We start from the raw sequence: 20,129 nt of genomic DNA, 5'->3' as shown, positions 1-20,129 counted from the left end.
CCCCTTGTAAGGTCGTGTCGGCGTGGATGTTAAAATCCCCTAGGACAACCAAACTAGGTGTCTCCAGAAGAACATCTGCCACGACCTGAAGCAGCTTGGGCAGGGAATCCTTGGTGCAGCAGAGAGGTCAGTACACCAAAAGGAATCCTGTACTGCCCCTATTGCCCAACTTCCCAACTTCCAGAACATGCACTCAGAGAACTGGGTCTTCCCAATAGGACGGCTGGTGCAAACTAATGACTTCCTAAAAATCACTGCAAACCCCCCCCCCCCGCCCACAAGGCCTGGGTTGCTGTGTGTAAGAGAAACCTGGTGGACAAGCAGCGGCAAGGACAGGCCCATCTGCTTCATCCAACTAAGTCTCTGTTACACATGTCATGTCAAGTCCTCTATCCATGATCAAGTCATGGATGGCAGTGGTCTTGTGAATCATTGACCTGGCATTGCACAGCAGCACCTTCAGGTCATGTGGGTATCCCTTGCTGATTCCAGTATCCGTCCGGACAATATCAGACCCAGAGGCAGGGATAGCCCTCAAATAACGACTAAACCTGCCTCCTCGGTAATGACATGATCTGGTCTTAGCATAACTCCTCCTACCAGTGATCACTGAGATTGGTTGTCCCAGTGCATCCCCCCCCCCCCCATGGAACGTATCAGTGACAGATGGACATCTATCTCCCTGATACTTTCATTTTAAGCTGCAAGTATTATGTTCTCCGGGACGATGGGCTGTTGTTCAAGAAGTGACTAGAGGTCAATGGAGTGACATGGTATCATGTTCAAGATGGAGTCCAGGAATAATGGCCATGGCTGGTTGGTGGGCAATTGAATTTCCAAGCACAAATAAATGTTTGCAGAATGCAACACAGTTCTTATAAGATTTATAGAAATGAATGACAATCTTTGTCTTCCAACAACAGTCTTCCCCTTCGGTCCCTGCTCTTCAGCCATACAGTAAAAATAAAAACATGGATCCAAAATCTAACCTAGTATAATTTACTAAAAACATCTGTTAGTACATAAAGCAAAGCCCTGCTGGAACAGGCCATTGGCCCACCTCATCCAGCATCCTATTCTCACAGTGACCAAGGAGAGACCTCTTGAAATGCCTGTAAGCAGTACCTGGGTGCAAGAAAACTCTTCCCACTTGTTATTGCTAGCAACCGGTGTTCCGAGGCATACAGCTTGCAATAGTTGAAGGAGAACAGCCTCCTCCAGGAATTTGCCTAATCCTCTTCTAAAGCCATCCAACTGGGTCATCAAGTTAGCTTCTTCCAACTGCCGCTCCACAATGTATTATTAATATTAGTTATTTTACAATAGGGCAGGATCTCCTGTGCAATAAGATAAACTGAGCAGTAAGAACTCAGTTAATTACACCAACATTAGACAGGATTATAGTGAAACCCAAGGGTGGGGATATAAAATATTCCCCACCTTCAGTAATACTCCCTGTCTAACAGCTCCTTTGTTTTACAGAGAGGGATTGAGAAATGCAAGAAAATAGCAAAATAGCTGAAAAGTGTGTGTGCCTGGAAGCGTGTGCCCTCTCCTGTGTTGCTGTTTTTACATATATATTTTTTGTAACACCCCTCCCCCCCCCCAAAATCCCCATCAACATCAATAACCTCCCTCTTTTTTGAGAGTCTCCTAATTCTATAAGGAGGGATGTAAAAAACCCCTGAAATCGCAAAGTGTCTTCTGTGTTTTTCTCTCCTTCCACCCTAACATCCCTCCCTCCTCTTCTTTGCTACCTCCCCCCCCCGCACCAACCCCCCTTCTCCTTAACAGTCACCCAGCTTTATGGGGCAGGGAGAATGTCTGCAGGTGTGTCCTGTGCTGTGCGCTTCATGCTTTCTTTCCCACCCCCCAATAACAAGATATTTCTGCTTCTGTTCTTAATCTTGTTTTGCCCTCTTCACCCCAATGTAAACTCTAATTTCGGGAAAGGCAGGCTGGGGCTGTCTTGTTGGGTGTGTCAGCTTTGCCCTACAGGGCAGTGCTGTTGCTTGAGTTCCCATTGGAGTGAAAGCTGCTTCTGCAGGACAACTTCCTGCTTTGTTGTGTGTTTAGTGCAGAGCTTTCCAAACTTTTCATGTTGGCAACACACTTTTTAGGGATGCATCATTTCATGCCACAGTACTGTAATTCAGTTTTACTAGCAAACCAGAGGTTAAACTCATCCCTTTCCGGCCCTGAGAGAAGCGCATTCACGTGACACACCTACACACTGCAGCCGACACACTAACATGTCATGACATGCGGTTTGGAAAGCTCTGATTGGGTGCTATTGTGTGTATGTTATCACAATGATATCCCATCTTTTCTACAGGGAGCTCAAGGTGGTGTACGTGGTTCTTTCCCCTCCACCTCTATTTGCACAACCACCCTGTGAGGTAGGCCAGGCTGAGAGGCAGTGACTGGCCTGAAAGATCACAACCAGTGAGCTTCATAGCTTAGTGGAGGATTTGAAGCACTTAAATTGTGCTAGCCCCCCGGTTGGTTTGAACATTATTCCTTTACTTCAGTTTTTCCAACTCTTCAAAACAGAGCAACCAGAGCTCTTTGCTCTTTTGCAAAGCCACACATTTAGAGAGATGGAGGCATCTGTAAGAGATTTAATTTACTCCATAGCCCATACTTGGGTAATATTAGCAGCAACCCAATTGTTTCAGACATCTTTGATGTGTGTTTCGTAACATGCATTCCAGCCAGGTATTTGGTAACAAATTTGGGCTTATGCAATTTTCTTATGGGCACATGAGATACATGTATATGGAAAGGAGATTACTTGTGTGAAGTGACACTAGTGTAGCAGGATGTATTATTACAAAAAAAAGAGAAGATTTGAAAATGATATGGTCCAGGGCATAATTCCACAAACGCTCGCAGAATCTCACCCAGTGTGCGCTTGCTTCTAGGAAGGCACACAATAGCAATCATACTTTGTGCTTTGTTCCCCTTGCTGGTCTAAACTGGTGAGTCAGTTTTTTCTGTAAGGGCAATATGCCATCCTCTCTTGTAGCAAGCACTCACGCTTGTCCCTTTCAAGTCCTTCCATCATGTGTCTATCTAGAGCCATAGGTGCGGCCCCTTAAAGAAATCCAATTAGTGGTTTATCCATGAAGCACAGTTGCATTACAGATTCAGTAATGCAAGTTCTGGAGGGTTGGTGATGTGTTGATATGTAATTTTGATCATCTCATTAAACACACAATACTTTATAAGAAATTTTGTGCACATAGCTAGTAGTGAGCCGTGAGCCAGTTGGATCTGTGGTCTAACAAGGCAGTTTCCAATGCGACTAAACTGGTGTTATCAGAGCACCAATGATGTTGAGGGACCCAATTAATCCTGGGGTGGCCTTCATGCCTTGTGCGTGAACTTCCCAGAAGCACTCGGCCAGCCAGTGCTGGGAACAGGATGCTGGACTAGGTGGTCCCACTTTGGCCGGGCCCGGAAGAGCACTTGTGTTCCTCAGAAAAGCGGTGTGCCACAGCTTACGAATGGTGGTTTGGACCTGAAGAGCATCAAGACCCTTCTAAAGCTCCCATCGGACAGTCAATTCAGCAGCAAGACACACCTGTCACATCAGAGCACATATTATGGACTTGAACCTGTTCCCCCATCCTTGCTGGCGGCGAGGCTCCAAACTTTGGCTGGCAAAGGGTCTGGCAGGAGTTGGTGCAGCCCTGGAAAGAAAAGAGAAGAAGCGAGTTCCAAAACTTCTCTGTGGACCACCACAGCAGGGGTCCTCGAGGGAAGGGACGGGCCACAGCTCAGTGGTAGAGTCTCTGCCTTGCATACAGAAGGTCCCAGGTTCAATCCTTGTCATCTCCAGGAAAACTAGGATAGGAGAGGCTCTTGCCTGAAACCCTGGACAGCCACTGCTGCCAGTCAGTGCAACTTCAATCCATGCTGCTTTTTTAAAAAATGGGTTTGGTAGAGCCAATTTTTGCCACATGACTCAAATTGATTCATAAATAAATAAATTGGTATGTATTTCACCAATCCCAAAGTTTGAGAGTCAGTAACCCAAATATTGTAAAGGTGGTTGTAAACAACCCCATTGAAATAGACAAGAGCGATTATGCAGACGTCGTTGCTGATTGCGAAGAGGCCCAGAAAATGTAGGTCCACCACTGAGGTGAGGTGGCCGCCTCTGTGGACAGGATCACCAGAGGCAGCAGATCCGACCTCCAAGGAATGCATCACCCGCTGCTGCTGCCACAGTGGCAGCAACTGCTGCAATGCACTCCTTGGAGGCTGGATCTGCCTTCTCCTTGGCAAACCCCTCCCCCCATGCTATGCCACAGTGGCATCATGGCAAATAGGAGCCACTGCTGGTCTCCTCCCACCCTTGCTTCCAGTGGAGATTTTTATTCCCCCTTTGTTCCTGATGTAGAGCTTCACTCACCCCTTCTTCCATGGCTGGCAGAGGGAGGGAGGGGGGAGGCACCATTTTGTGGTTCGCCTTAGGTGCCAAAATGTGTTTGGCTGGTAAGGTGGGTCACTGGGTGGACAGTGCCTTGGGCTTCCGCCCTGTACATGAAAAGCAGCGTCTCCACCCCAATCATTCAGCCCAGACACTCAGGCCCAGCTCTGAGGGCCTTCTGGCGGTTCCCTCATTGTGAGAAGTGAGATTACAGGGAACCAAGCAGAGGGACTTCTTGGTAGTGGCGCCCACACTGTGGAATGCCCTCCTATAAGATGTCAAGGAAATAAACAACTATCTGACTTTTAAAAGACACCTGAAGGCAGCCCTGTACAGGGAAGTTTTTCACTGTGGTCTTATAATTTGTTGGAAGCCGCTCAGCGTTGCTGGGGCAACCCGGCCAGATGGGTAGCGTATAAATAAATAAATTATTATCCTTATTATACATCGTGTGAACCAACCTACCTCTCCAAGACCCTTGCTCTCAGTTGACCAGACTCACACTCGTGGGGGCCTGCTGGGTGACATAAAAACAGCAGCATAAACCAGAGTTTAGGGCAGTGTTTCTCAAATGGACTGTGGAATGGCCTTGCCACATCCAAAGTACTGTGGCAAATACTCCCAACAATTTCCAAACCATATGTTTAAAGCACTATGATGCCAATTTCAACAGCTGTGGCTTCCTGCAAAGAATTCTGGGAGCTGTACTTTGTTGAGGGTGTTGAGAGTTATTAGGAGGCCAACATTCCCCCTCACAGAGCTACAATTCCCAGAGTTCCCTGAGAATATCAGATATGGATGGTAACCCCACCCTTAGCAAACTACAGCTCCCAAGATTATTTGAGGGGAAGCCATGGCTGTTTAAAGTGGTATCCTAGTGCTTTAAATGTATGGTGTGAATATGGCCTATGTTAGTAAATTGCAAGCTGGTTATGCCAAACTCTACCTCCACCACCATTTTGTGACTTGTGGTCTACAGTAATTTCCAGACCTCTCTCAAGTGAGCCCTAGGGACAGAAGGTCTCAGAACCTTTGAATTAGGGGAAAGCCATGACAGGCCATGCTGTTTGTCCTACTTAGAAATATTCACTTTGGGAAGGCAAGATTTTTCTGCAACAGGCCTCCTCAGTTTCTGACCCAAGCAAGCCATCTCCCAGAACCACCCACTAACAGTAGCTTGGTCTTAATCTGGATTGAGCTTCAGGACAGATGAAAGAAAGGCTTTCTTTCAAAATTTGGTTAAGGTTTTGCTCAGTGCTATTTTTTTTAGCAAAAGAGGTGCCAGATCTCACCATGAACGCCTCCCTTTGTTCTCTTATAATGACAATGGCACCCACCTGAGAGGTGCCAGAACTGAGTTCCGGCGAGTTCTGTCTGAAAAAAAGCCCTGGTTTTGCCCCTTCTGAGCAAGAGCCCTGCAGACACCACTGTACTTACTTAGTTGTGAATTGTGGGACTTCCTGTTCTGTAAGCAGTTGTGGCAGGAGGGATCCAGGTGCAGAAAAGCATTGAGATTGCTAGAAAAGAATAAAGGATGTCACTGAGATCTGATTTCCAGAATCACTGTTTCCTCCTCTGTTTTTTTAAATTTTACAAACGCACAACATTTGGAAGGGAGAATGTGGGTGGAAATGCTCATGGAAAAACAGGCCTTCTCCTTCCCCAAATCATTCTTGCCTTGGGTTGACTCCACTTACTCAGAGCAGACTCAAAGAAAATTGATGAGTCCAACTAACTTGTCCATTGAGCTCAATGGGTCTACTCTGAGTATGACTTAACACTCAGCCATGGTTTGGTGCAGAGGCAGGGTGATGGCAGATCAGATGAAGAGTAAGGGAATTTGTTGCTATTTATTTATTGCAAAAAAGGTAAATAAATGTTCTAAACTATTAAAGGAAAATATGTTTTGAACACCTTCCATTTTCGAAATTAAGGGCACGTGCAGATATACCCAGTGCCAGCACCTTTTGGGGAGCAGCTATTGCTTCTGAGCTGACCTGTTAGCCTGTGTCTGGTTGCGATAGGCAGAAGTCCCCATGGGCTGCTTGGTGTCTTCAGTGCTACTGCTGACAAACATGGCACGTCCGTTTGGAATTCCAGGAGTGGAGATCCTGTCTCCATGTGTTGCAGCAACCAACACTACAGGAAGATAAAGCGTTGAGAGGCAAAGTGGTTGAGAGGCAAAGCTGCGGATGCATCACCAATGTTATGGTGCCCATGAAAGGTCTCAGTAAATACCCCCTCAAAACACAATGCATGAAGGACTGTTTTCTCTTCCTGCTCAGTTCCTGTTTGCATTGACTCAGACTATCCCATGTTGAACAAGCTCCCTTTAAACATACCCTCATTTCATTGGAAGCCAGGACCTCCCTTTGATCTGAATGGAGGGTATGTGCAAAGAGCTGCTCTCTGTGAGCCCATGTAGCACAGCTAATGCGGGTGCCTTTTCCCATTGATGGGGAGGCTGATGGGGGGGACATCTTTTAGATGTGACAGTAATTTTGCGTTTGCCACACCACCACTGCAGACATTTTGTGACAGCACTTGCTCAAAATTCCACTGTCCTCAAAAGGTTGACCTACCTCATCTACCTATTTCACCTCAACTGCAAGTTCAACATTTCACCACCAAATTTGGTTCTTGTCTTCACACATCACACTAAGTCAAGGTTTGTACTAACCACAGTTTGAGCTTCCATATTCACCACAGGCCAACCATGGTTAAGAGCTGCTCAGCATAACCATCTCGAGCTGCAGTTACCTCTGCAGGTTGAGGAAAACCCAAAACTATAAGTCTGTCAGTCCCAGGCAGATCTACACTATAAATTTAAAGCACATCCAATGTACATTTAAAGCATGTGATGCCCCCCAAAGAGCCCTGGGAACTGTAGTTTGCCCTTCACAGAGCTACGGTTCCCAGCACCCTTAACAAAGTACATTTCCCATGATTATTTGAGGGAGGTTGTGTGCTTTAAATGTGCATCTGATGTGCTTTAGATTGTGTGGTGTGGATCTGCATCACACCAAACCACGGTTGGCACAAACCTTGGTTGGCAAGCCTTACATAGCAAGTCATGGTTTCTTATTCATAACCATGGTTTGGCCTGATGTCTGACTTGAGCCTCCATCTCTGTACCAGGGGAAAAAATTGCACCATGCAGGGAAGACTGCAGGACCAGAAGTAGAAAGGGGGTTACCTGATGCTCCATGGGCAGCCTGCTGTGGTTTCAGATGGCTGCTATGAGGGACTACCATTTCCCCCCACTGAGAAGAGCTCTGGTTCCATGGGGCCAGTGCAGACTGCTCTTCTATGGGCTGCGCCTGGTGGCATTGTTGTGTGACAGAGCTGCAAAGAGTCACGAAACAGAGGTGTGATATTCAGACAATACAGATGTTCATTCTGAGCCTGTGATGGTGCCTGTGTGTGACCATCTTCTTTTAATCTGGGGGTTGTAAGCTCAGGATTTCTTAAAGATCAGCCGTGACCAAACAGTGTTCATGTGTTATTTCTAATAAAATATTTGGAATGTATTTTTAATTGACTTTGAGATAATATACATTAAATGAAAAAGATAAATACCATGCAACGAGAAAATGTTAAACATCCTCCCTTCTCTTGCCAGAAACCAGGAAAGTATTCTTGTCCATACTCTATTGTAAGATCTTCAGTCATGCTCATTTACTGCCTATTATTGTTTTCCCTTCAACAGGGAGCTTGAACATCATATCATCCTAGTCTATGTCACCTAAAGGAACGTAGTTTTAACAAAGGGAAAGCTATCAGGAAGTACTGAAGCAAATGGCATGAGACTCGCCCACACTCCCACTTGTCCTGTGCTTTCTAGGCATGGGACAATCACTTTTTAATTAATTTATTTTAATTTATTAAATTTGTATACTGCCCTTCACCCGTAGATCTCAGGGTGGTTCACAACATAAAAATACCAGATGAAAACACAAAATACATAATGGAAACAAGAACACATGGAATAAAATCAAACCCCGAGGAACACCACACCAAAGGCTCCATGGGGCCAAAGAACAGTCCCCAAGCAGCTTCCTCTGGAAATGTCTCTCCAAGGAGTACTGGAACCACCGCAAACAGTGCCACTCTCCCCTCAACTCAGACAGACTTTGCCCCGCCACTTCCCCCCGGACAACCTGCTCTTTGGCACTAAATTGGAACCAACGGCAGTCTGCGGAAAACTCAATTCAGTGCTAAACCATGGCGTTCCCAGGGCAGTACTGGTGGGGCAAATGGATGTGTGAATAAGCCCATGGCGTTCTCCATTCTGGACATGTTAATATGTGTAAAAAACGGCCACCTAGTGGCATAGAAAGTGTCTGTTTCTTTCCCCTCTTCAGTATGCTACCTCATGGGCTGTTTTCCATACATTTATAAATCATAAATCTGGTCCTATTATCTTGTAAATTTTGCCAAGTTATTCAGTCCACTTATTATTTCAATAATTTGTATTCTCTCTCATCTCTGGAAATCAGTCTAGGGAGAGAGGGACAGTAAGGATATGAGAACTTGGACAGAGGCACCATAACATGCACATTTCCCTTACTTACGATTCGCCGGCGTGGCACAGCGTGGGAGGGAGGCTCTCATTCTTACGATGTGGCAACATAGCAAATCGAACCTGGCTTGAGGTCTGTGATGTAGGAAGCTGTTTCTGAGCAGAGAGAGAAACAGTCATAGCTAGAGTCCTAATGGACAATCTGGCCCAGGCTTCCCTAACTTCATACCCTCCAGATGTTTTAGACATCATCCCATTCTGGTTAACCCAGATGGTAGTCAGAGTCCAGCATCTTTGGAGGGCACCAGGTTGGGAGGAAGATGATTTAGCCCAACCCCCTGACTTAAAAAAAATACTTCTACAAGTTTCAATTATTTTTCTCACTAGGAGGAAGTGAAACAGCAGCAGAAGTATAGTTTTGCGCTGTTATTTTCTTCTTACCTGGCTGTTCTCCCTCTGTGTAACATGTTAGAAGATTCTAGCACAGCTGTTAAAACAGATGTGGACTGCTATAAACATGTGGGAGACTTCAGTCTGTATCTGGGTCCCATGTGATCCTCCCCCCCCCCAAATTTTTTTAACTTGCCTCAGAGAACCGACATGGTTTGCTCATCATGCTTGATGTTTATATTATGTTTCTGGGCATGCTGTAAGCCGCCCAGAGTGGTTGGGGAAACCCAGCCAGAGGGACGGGGTATAAAATAATAGTAATAGTAATAGTAATAGTAATAGTAATAGTAGTAGTAGTAGTAATAATAATAATAATAATAATAACAACAACAGCAACAACAACCACCTTTCCTCATCAGTAATTAATGTTTGTGAACATTCCGTGACATTGCAAATGCATGTCCAATGGTAGGTAGGGCAGGGGCTCACATGTTTAATGCCAACAAAATGGCACAAGGTGGCAGGCAGGGAACTCACCATGGAAGCAGACTGAAGAATCCCCCCACCATGGAAGAAATTGCTGTTCATAGACAGTTTGTTCTGGAGGGCATCTGTAAGTTTGTTCACAATTCGCTCCTGGGCTGTTCCTGAGACATCCTGGCATTAAAGAAAAGATATACAGTGGTACCTCAGGTTAAGTACTTAATTCGTTCCGGAGGTCCATTCTTAACCTGAAACTGTTCTTAACCTGAAGCACGACTTTAGCTAATGGGGCCTCCTGCTGCCGCTGCACCGCCGGAGCCTGATTTCTGTTCTTATCCTGAAGCAAAGCTCTTAACCTGAAGCACTATTTCTGGGTTAGCGGAGTGTGTAACCTGAAGCGTATGTAACCTGAAGCATATGTAACCCAAGGTACCACTGTATGTAATAGGTTCAGTGAAGTTAGTGCGGATTCACAATTTTCTTTAGTTAATCAACTAACTAGCCAGTGTATTAGAGCTATGGAGCCTTGGTGTAGGTTCACTGGTTGTTCTTTTCAGGTTTCTAAGATGAAAAGGCACGGTTTTCTCTAAAAGGGGTGAAAGCTTACAAGTTTATAACTGCTTGTTGTTAGAAGCAAATACCACCTCAAGGATCTGAGTCTCACATCTACTGATCTTTGAAACGAGGGCAATAACAGGCAACAACCATTGTTCACCTCAGGCAAATTTGCAACAGACATAGGACACTTCCAGATGATCTGTGTATCATTTCTCCTGATTTTCTTTGTGTAGAGGTTACGAGAAATTGCATCAATGCAAGTGCTATCGCACACTTTCCAGCCAATTTCCCCAACACTTTCCTCATCACTACAAGTCTGATCTTCTGGGGAAGCGAGTTTGTTGTGCATGACATCCCATGTCCCACATGGTCTTGTTGGAGGCACTGCCACTAAGGACTGCTTGGCTGGCACTGACCTGTGACAGAGCCCTTTCCATAGTGGTTCCTCATTTGAGGAATGCCTTCCCTAGTGAGGTGCATCTTGTCTTTCTCACTGTTAAATTTCAGGAGAAATTTAGAAATATTCCTGTTCACCTAGGCGTTTGACAGCTGAAAGACACCGTTCCTGGCCCCCTGAGGCCATGGAGTGAGAAAATGTTTTTAACTGTTTTTAGAATGTTTTAAAACTGTTCTTAGATTTTATTTTGCGATGCTGCGGGTGGTGCTGTGGTCTAAACCACTGAGCCTCCCAGGCTTGCCAATCAGAAGGTCGGCGGTTCAAATCCCACGATGGGGTGAACTCCCGTTGCTCGGTCCCAGCTCCTGCCAACCAAGCAGAAAGGACCCCAAAAAGTGCTAGTAGATAAACTTCAGTGGGAAGGTAAATGGTGATTCCATGTGCTGCTCTGGTTTCGATGTTCCGTTGTGCCAGAAGTGGCTTAGTCATGCTGGCCACATGACCCGGAAAAACTGTCTGCGGAGCGGACAAACATCGGCTCACTCAGCCTGTAAAGCGAGATGAGTGCCGCAACCCCAGAGTCGTTTGTGACTGGACTTAACTGTCACGGATCCTTTACCTTTTTTTATTTTTAACCATTGCTCTGTCCACCGCCCTGCACTCCTTCAGGAGCAAGCAGGGGATATAAATCAATTATGCAATTAAATTTGAAAAATACCCAACCATAATTGCACAACCTGAATTTGCCAGTATGTGACTGAATCCCACCCAAAAAAGAGTGACAGTCTGGAAATGCCATCAGTTACTCCAAATTCCTAAATTCTGAATGCACATTGATCAAGTCCATTAAACAGCATGTCAGCAACAGGTTCATTTTGTATAATCAAAATACTGGCTGAAATTTAAATGCAGAACCAGCTACTGCAACAAGCCTTACCTGGCATTTAGAGAGCAAGGTAAGTGCCTCTTTGTAATACAAAATGGCTTTGCCAGGGTCTCTCAGGTGAGCGTGTGATGCCCCAAGCCCTTCGTAAGCTTGCCATTGGCCTGGAAGGTCACCTGTGCAGAAAAGAAGGGGTTGGAGAGAAGCAGAGCAGGGTTCAGTCTGAAGAACAGACAAATGAGCCCCCTATTATTTATTTTGTTTTACTTATAAAAAATATTTTGATACTGCTCTTTCTAAAAAATATCAAAGCAGAAATAGACTACTGTGGAAGAATGAACTCTTAATTGTCTGCACAGATCCAGTGGCATAGAAAAGTTTTCAGCAGATGTTTAAAAGTAACCAAACATACCAGCTTTGTCTCCAATAACTTCAACAACCATTCCTCCATATTTAACAATAATAAGTCTTTCCATCTTTGTCCACAAGAGACTCTCTTCTGTGATCCTATAGTTCTTTACATATTATGTATTCATCTGTTTGCACCCAGTTCCATATCTTCTGTTCTCATTTCCTGTTGTTTTTGCCATGGTTGATCCCTGGCTGAATGTCTATCAGAAGAGTATTCCACAGGGCTGGACCGATGACACAAAAGGCTCAGGTTCCTGTTGCCATCAAATGAGACTTGCCAACTCAGGGAATTACAAACGGCACTCCTGCAGATTACTTTCAATGAATGAGCTGGGATAGAAGGGTTAAAGCGGACCCTGGACCTAAGAGGTTTAGGGCTTTGTAAATGAATGCAAGGACTATGAACCTGGCTCAGTAACAAATGGACAGCTAGTCACAGCAGTTACATCTCTAAGTTCTGGAGGCCAGCTGCTAATGGGTTGGCTGGGACAATGGCCACACAGCCACTTGTTCTGTTGTCTGTAGGGTTGGGGGAGAAATGAGAGTCAGTTCACATTTAAAGCAAATTATCATTTTCCAAAACAGCATGCAAACCGAAACACAGCTAGCCTTTGAAATTCTTCCTTATCTGAATTTTGTGATGCAGCTCTCCTGCTAAACAATTGGTTCCAAAAGAATCCATGTTTTAAGGGAAAGCATAAAAATTGGGATATTTGTGAAAATAAGGTACCCTTGCCCGTACGGGCCAGTCTTGCCAGACTCTAGGGTTGTGCGCTCATCTCACTCTAGAGGCCGGGAGCCAGCGCTGTCCGCAGACACTTCCGGGTCACGTGGCCAGCGTGACGAAGCTGCTCTGGCGAGCCAGCGCAGCACACGGAAACGCCGTTTACCTTCCCACAAGTAATCGGTCCCTATTTATCTACTTGCACCCGGGTGTGCTTTCGAACTGCTAGGTTGGCAGGCGCTGGGACCGAGCAATGGGAGCGCACCCCGCCGCGGGGATTCGAACCCCCGAGCATGCGATCGGCAAGTCCTAGGCGCTGAGGTTTTACCCACAGCGCCACCCGAGTCCCTATTTGTGAAAATACCATGCACAAATGCAAGATTGCTCACAAAAATGTGCACATGTCAAAACTGCACACAGGTGTTTATTAAGAGAAATTTGCACCAAAATGCTGATGAATTTTCATGAGGATTTTTTTATATATTAAAAAAACCCATTGCAAATTGCTGAACAATGTGAAGGACTGAATTTAAGACTTGACAAATGAGAAACAGAGAAATGAAATTGGTGGATCCTTCTATCCCTTGTAGCCTGATTTTCAAACTTGAATGAGAGTAAGTGAACACATGGTTATCAAATTCCACAGTGGGAGGGCAAAAGTGTGATATATATTGTTACTCCTCTTACGTATTGTGTTCCTAACCAGAGTTCTGCTGCCAGTTACGACATGTATCTTACGTTTAGGAAACTTTCAGAAGCCAGATTCCCTGTCAACAGCTCCCCCAGCTACTTCCAGGAAGAATGCAGCCTAGGGGCTTTGGCCCTTTAGGTTGGCCTTAGGTAAGGTAAACAGAAACACAAAAGTGAAAAAAAGTGCCCCATGGATAGAGGCACTTGTTATAGGCTGCCAGTTCTTTGCTGGGCCCAATTCAGGGTGCTCGCATTACTAACCAAAGCCCTAAATGACTTAGGCACCAAATATCTGAAGGACCGCCTCCTTCCCTACAGAGGTATTAAGTAGGGATACCTCCCAGGTATTAAGAGCAACAGAGAGGGTCCTATTAGTAGTTCCATCACCCTGATAGGTTTAGGGGGTGGCCGCTGGAAGAGGCCTTCTCTGCCACGGCCTCTAAATTGTGGAACTCTCCACAGAGTTGCGTCTCACCTCTTCACTATCCGGCCTCTTTAGGCTGGCCTTTGACACCTGAGATGTGTGTCTTCAGGATGCTCCCTATTTTTCTGAATATATTATGTTTTAATTGTTTTTCATTCTGAATTGTAAATTGTTGTAACCTGCCCTGGGATTTGCTGCTGAAGGGTGGTGATAAATCTAATAATAATACATAAGTTTGGACCTGCCTTCACTGCTTTTTACAAAACAGTTACAACCCCCTTTGGCCTTGGTGATGCAGGGTGGGAAAACACTTTCCCTGGATCTCTCTTCCATCTTTCCCATCTCCACACCTCATTTCTCACCTGAGTCCTTGAAGGCTTGGAGCGCATGAAGATAGTGTTCCCCAGCAGCTTCGTGGTCATCCAATTGGCTCAGCGCATAGGCCAAGTTGCCAAAACACTGTCCCTGAGCTCTCCTGTTTCCCAGGGCACCTGCACAAAAATATCCACAAATTGTGAGTTCCATGAAGCGTTCCACCTATTGCTGAACAATTTTTTTGTTTTCACAGGCCCCACTCTTGTGCCTCACACAGAGAGGTTGGGGAGGGGAGCAAAGTGTCCCCTTTCACTTGACATCTGGGCCAGGAAAAAGCTTCACCTGGTGGGTTTTTGCCTGTCACTCTTTTGTAAAATACACAGGAGGTGATAATGTTCAATCCAAGATGTGTAATTAAAAAGGGTAAAGGGACCCCTGACCATTAGGTCCAGTCGTGACCGACTCTGGGGTTGCGGCACTCATCTCGCTTTATTGGCCGAGGGAGCTGGCGTACAGCTGGTCATGTGGCCAGCATGACTAAGTTGCTTCTGGCGAACCAGAGCAGCGCACGGAAACGCCATTTACCTTCCCGTCGGAGCGATACCTATTTATCTACTTGCACTTTGACGTGCTTTCGAATTGCTAGGTTGGCAGGAGCTGGGACCAAGCAACAGGAGCTCACCCCGTCGCGGGGATTTGAACCGCCGACTTTCTAATCGACAAGTCCTAGGCTCTGTGGTTTAACCCACAGCGCCACCCGCGTCCCAATGTGTAGTTAGGCAGCTAGTAAAAGGATTGTTGAACAGGGACTGAATTCTGAGGCACAGCCATTTTTGTTTTCAAAAGAACTGCCCAGTTTTCTGACATCACCATCATATTAAGTTCCACCAGTGTACATGGGGCCTTAAAGAGCTTTGTTGGCAAAAATCAACAAGTCCCTGCTTCAAAGGAGCTTACAATCTAAAACAGACAACTGGGAAAACAACAGCAGTAGTGAGGAGGAGATCAACTTGAAAAAGAATAATGCTGCAAATATGAGGGGACAGCGCTCACCAACCTGGTGCTCTCCATATGTTTTGGACTACAACTCCCATAAGCTGCAGTCAGCAAGGTCATGCTGACTGGGCTAATGGGAGTTGTAGTCCAAAATGGCCATGCTGGCTAGGGCTGATAGGAGTTGTAGACAGAAACATCTGGTGGGCACCAGGTTGGCGAAGGCTGGTGAACAGATATATTTTTCTTCTTTTTACTTATGCTATCTTTTATTCACTCCCTACTTGCCCAAGAGGTTAAAGTTGGCTCATGTCCTTCTAGAATTCAGAGGCTCCTTGTTTTTGTAGTGCTGTTTTGTTGCTTTCAAGTAAACAGATCTCCCCAGTGAGGATAGCATTCCATGCATTTGATGCCCAAAGTTCATGATGCAATAAATCTTTACTGATTACAAGGCTCTTTAAAAAATATTAAGTGTTACTTTATCTCAGATTTCACCACTGTACCCCTTTTTGTCTCTTGTTTTCTACATCACTTTGTGTGCTTCTTGTCAGACCCCATCTGGGCGTTTGGACAAGTGACCTGGGCCAGCTTGGTGTCCTCTACAGCAACTTACTGTGTAGTGAGGCGGCCCTCCGGTGAAACCCCAGAGCCTTCCGGAAGTTCCCAAGGGTGTTATGGGCAGCTCCAAGGTTCTGAAGGACGACTGCTTCTTCACACCGGCCGTCAGCATCGGTTTGGCAGAGTGGAAGAGCTCTCTCAAAGCTTTCCGCTGCTAAGGAGAAGATCTTGAGCTGGGAGAAGCAGAGCCCAATGTCATTATAGAGTTTTCCTGGGGTGGGGAGAGTGGGAGAGAGAGAGAGAGAGAGAGAGAGAGAGAGAGAGAGAGAGAGAGAGGAAACAGCATACATTGATAAATATATGAATCAATTCAATATTAAAATAGTTTTATAGGTTTGGGGGGTTCCGTCTGAATGATGCCAATGGGTCCCTTTCAAAAAGTGATCCTGTACCTGTGAGGCCAGAATGTGTAAGAGGGAATCTGGTGAACAGGTCCAACTAATTCCTTTGCTAAGGTAATGGCCCTCGTTGGTCAGTTAAGTGTCATGATTTACATGTCCAAAGACATGTTGTCATAGAGACAAATGGGTGGGCCTCTTCCCACCTCACCTGATTCCTAGGTAATACATTAAGGTTGCCAGGTCAGGAGCATCTCAGCCCCTGATATCTCAGGGCCCAAACCTGAGACCTAGGGGAGGTTCCTGGTGAGGTCACAGAGGCTGACCTTGGAGATGCAGGTTAATTGGTAGAGAGGGAGTGGAGGAAGGCAGACCACCCAGAAGGTCTATACTATAATTTGCTGCCAGCTCCTGCCGTTCTGGAGCTTGTAATCTGCATGCATAGTCATTACACACACACAAGAGCGTATGGCACTCTTGACCACTTGCAGATTCAAAACCTTGACTCACCACCTGGAAGAGGCCAGACAAATGCAACCCTATTATTATTATTATTATTATTAAATCTGTATACCAGCCTTTAGCAGCAGGTCCCAGTGCAGTTACAATACAAGCGCAAATCACAATATAAAAACATAAAATACATAATTAAAACAACAACAACCACCACCCAATAATCCCCCACTCCCCAACAAATTTTAAAAGGGCATTGGATGTCAATCAGCCACAAGACTGGTTAAAAGAGGAACGTTTTTGCCTATGGTACACAGGCATCATGTGGCTGACCCAAACTCTTCCTTTCAGGGTCCCTTAAGACATACCCAGCAGAGCTTTGTTTGAGAGACGCTCACACAGCAAGCGGCACTCGTTCAACACCTTGACAATGTCGCTGGCGCCATACTCTCCGCTCTGAAGCATATAGTTGCCGGCTTTGCTGAGGGCCACTGCGGCGGCTTCTAGGCTCTCGACTTCCACGTAGGCCCGGCCGGCTTCCTGGAAGCACTGGGCGGCCCGCGAAGGGTCTTCCATGCCCAGGTAGCAGTAGCCCATCTTCATGTAGGTGCTGGCCTCGCTGCCAGCCTGGACCGAGTGGTAGTGATCCTGGGCCTTGCGGAAAGACTCCAAGGCCTTGGGGAAATCCCGCAGGCCTTCGTGGGCTGCCCCAACGTTGAAGAAAAGGTCCCCGAGATGCTCCCCGGCTTCCCCTTCCTCAGAGTGGGATTTGAGGAGGAACTCCAGGCCCTTCTCCGGCTTCCCGGCCTCCACGTAGGCTGCACCCAGGTTGAAAGCGCACACCTTCCGGGCCTGGGCACTTGAGGTTTCCAAGGAGAGGGCAAAGGCCTTCTTGAAGCATGATAAGGCCTCTCCAACGGCACCAAGCTGCAGGGCCTGGTGGCCAGCTTTGGTGAGATCTTCAATCTTGGCTTCTTTCCTCAAGGGCACCTCGCCTTCGTTCTCAGGTTCCCCGGGTGCCTCTGCCTCTGCCTTTCCTTTCCATTTCTTCTTTTTCTTGTTGGGCACCTTAGAGCCCTGCCGTCCGCATTCTTCTGGGCTGAGCTGTGCCTCCAGTACAGAGGATTCCTCCAGAGCCATCAGTGGTTGCTGCTCAGCTGGTGGGAGTCCATTTCTAGGGGAAACAGGAGCAAGGAAGAGCATCACGTGGAGAACATCCAGTAAAGCGGAAACCTTGTCATCGTTTCAGGTCGTTAACAGCACTTGCAATACACCACATGTTTCAAAATCAGCTCAGAGGTTTAAAAAAAGAGAGAGAGGGTGCAAAGCGTCTTCCGGAGACCTGGATGGATGCAAAAACAAATTGTAGGGATAACTTGATGTGAGAAAGCAATGGGGAAGAAGGGAGAGGAGAGATAACAAGAGGAAATTGGGTGAGTGTTGGCTTCAGCTGTTGAATTTATTCCTGTTTTGCAGCCGTGAAAGAAAGAAACAGGAGCCCCTGTGCAAGAAGAAGAAAAAGAAAAAGAAGAAGAAGAAGAAGAAGAAGAAGAAGAAGAAGAAGAAGAAGAAAAGTTGGTAACTAATTTATTTAAACACATGCCTACAATAATAATAAAGGTCTATGACTCACCGAGATGAAAGTCAGTAATATTTTTCTAGTGAACGCTGGCGATCTCGGATAGGATTTGTGGAGCTACAGATCACTTTTGCAGATGCTGTCAAATGTCAGCATCACGCAGGAAAGTTCATTTGGTGAAATTTTCAAGGGTTTCTTATTTAAAAGACTTTTTTTATGTCCAGGCTTTCTTCGTAGAGTACAACAAACATTTTTCAAGGTCATGTACATATATAGCTTTCAGACGTGCAATTTGATGGAGGCCTTTTGTAGGAAAATGTAAGAAATTGTCACCATGCCAATCTCCCAGTCCCTGCAGAGCAAACTCTGGCCTCCCTCCCTCCTTCCCATGATGGCTTGCGAGGATTCAAGTTTCTTTTCAGTATGCCTGAGACATGCTGACTCTCTCCATGACAACCAGCTCTAACAACTGAGGACCCACATCTCTCTCTCTCTCTCTCTCTCTCTTCCCTAGGTTACCTGTGATGGTATTTGCATGCAGCCAGTCTCCTGTTGCTTTTTAAAGACACAGGTACATTCTTATGAGGTGCACAGACTTATGTGCCTGGCAGAAGCATGCAAGTGTAAACAGAAAATTGGCCAGACCCCCGGGGGGTGGGGGAATCTACCTATTCATTTTGGCGTGTTTATTTGGATTAAGCCTTGGTTCTAAAACCAGTGTCTTAGACCTTAAGAAGACATCTGAAGGCAGCCCTGTTGGAATTCACCCAGAGTGGCTGGGGCAACCTGGTTAGATGGGTGGGGTACAAATAAATTATTATTATTATTATTATACCTCTTTGGTCACATCTCCTGCTGTATGATTTGGCTTCTTTTGTTTGAGGACCCAGATGCAGGGAATGCTACTTTAGCTCTTACATTTTGGGATATTGGGGACACCCAGGGTGCAGCCTGAGCTCTCCTGCCTCAGGCTGTGTAAGCAGAAAGCACTGGTGGCAGCTTATTGCTGGCTTTTATTGACAGCATCCGCTCCCCCTTTCTGTGGGGGGGGATGTGTGTGCTCTGCCTTGGTACCCCCAGGTGTGGGACTGAGGTCAGGTGTTTGTGTTTTGGAGTCCCAGGGGGAGGAACTGGACAGCAATGTGCCCACATTTGCTCCCATCTAGACTTAGAAGGTAGGGCCGCGGGTGGCGCTGTGGGTAAAACCTCAGTGCCTAGGACTTGCCGATCGTATGGTCGGCGGTTCGAATCCCCACGGCGGGGTGAGCTCCTGTCATTCGGTCCCAGCTCCTGCCCACCTAGCAGTTCGAAAGCACTCTTAAGTGCAAGTAGATAAATAGGTACCGCTTTATAGCGGGAAGGTAAACGGCGTTTCCGTGTGCTGTCAGCTCGCCAGCTGCAGCTTCGTCCCGCTGGCCATGTGACCCGGAAGTGTCTTCGGACGGCACCGGCTCACGGCCTCTAGAGCGAGATGAGCACGCAACCCTAGAGTCGGACACGACTGGCCCGTACGGGCAGGGGTACCTTTACCTTTAGACTTAGAAGGTAAACTTTTTGCAAAGCACCTCCTAACAAAAACTACCAGCAATCATGGGTGTAGCCAGGGGGAGCAGTTGCCCCCTCTAAATCAAGTAAATAAATAAAAATACTCAACTAACTGACCAACTGAGTGGCAGATAGCTCTGCCCTCCCGCTAACAAAAGTCCTCCCCCCACCCCCGCAATACCAGCGCCCATACCAGCGATGTTCAAAAGATTTGACATGGCATTCTAGGAATGGGGTTTTTGTGTGATTCATGTAAGGTTTCAGCAAATGTGATTTGTGCAAACCACAGACCAATCTGCGAAGTCCCTTCCAACGCTACAATTCTGATTCTGTGAAATGAACGAACCGCAGAGGGTCCCTAAATTTAT

The 20,129-nt window shown here is 46.3% G+C and overlaps 3 protein-coding genes across 8 annotated transcripts in view; 1 reads left to right on the top strand and 2 right to left on the bottom strand.

Annotated features, from left to right (window-relative positions):
• LOC308464725 (arylacetamide deacetylase-like 4) overlaps positions 1–1,278 on the bottom strand; it is a 55,771-nt gene extending 54,493 nt beyond the window's left edge. Inside the window, exon 1 of the mRNA XM_080984269.1 lies at positions 1,126–1,278. Coding sequence (XP_080840395.1) covers positions 1,126–1,263 — 138 coding nt within the window. The 5' untranslated portion in view covers positions 1,264–1,278. The remainder of the gene's footprint in view (positions 1–1,125) is intronic.
• Positions 1,245–19,196, bottom strand: TTC24 (tetratricopeptide repeat domain 24). Of its 6 annotated transcripts, none has more exons than XM_080984233.1 (12): positions 17,006–18,067; positions 15,842–16,057; positions 14,283–14,411; positions 11,726–11,847; positions 9,888–10,007; positions 9,013–9,116; positions 7,635–7,783; positions 6,436–6,577; positions 5,876–5,955; positions 4,904–4,955; positions 3,587–3,695; positions 1,245–1,337 (listed from the first exon to the last, which is right to left on the bottom strand). In XM_080984233.1, the coding sequence occupies exons 1-11, from the start codon at positions 17,838–17,840 to the stop codon at positions 3,590–3,592; spliced, it is 2,055 nt and encodes a 684-aa protein (XP_080840359.1). In that variant the 5' UTR covers positions 17,841–18,067; the 3' UTR covers positions 1,245–1,337; positions 3,587–3,589. The 6 variants fall into 6 exon arrangements, with proteins under 6 accessions (XP_080840359.1, XP_080840363.1, XP_080840362.1 ...); XM_080984237.1 differs by lacking the exon at positions 1,245–1,337 and adding an exon at positions 19,052–19,196 and having other exon boundaries at positions 2,614–3,695; positions 17,006–17,811; XM_080984236.1 differs by lacking the exon at positions 1,245–1,337 and adding an exon at positions 18,271–18,768 and having other exon boundaries at positions 2,614–3,695; positions 17,006–17,811.
• The window catches only part of IQGAP3 (IQ motif containing GTPase activating protein 3), a 44,790-nt gene continuing 43,414 nt past the window's right edge, over positions 18,754–20,129 (top strand). Inside the window, exon 1 of the mRNA XM_080984190.1 lies at positions 18,754–18,787. The gene's annotated coding sequence lies outside the window, so the exon portion shown is untranslated. The remainder of the gene's footprint in view (positions 18,788–20,129) is intronic.

This window comes from Podarcis pityusensis (genome assembly GCF_964106645.2).
Source record: "Podarcis pityusensis genome assembly, chromosome: 16".
Lineage (NCBI taxonomy): Eukaryota > Metazoa > Chordata > Lepidosauria > Squamata > Lacertidae > Podarcis > Podarcis pityusensis.
This window is presented reverse-complemented; position numbering and strand designations above follow the sequence as displayed.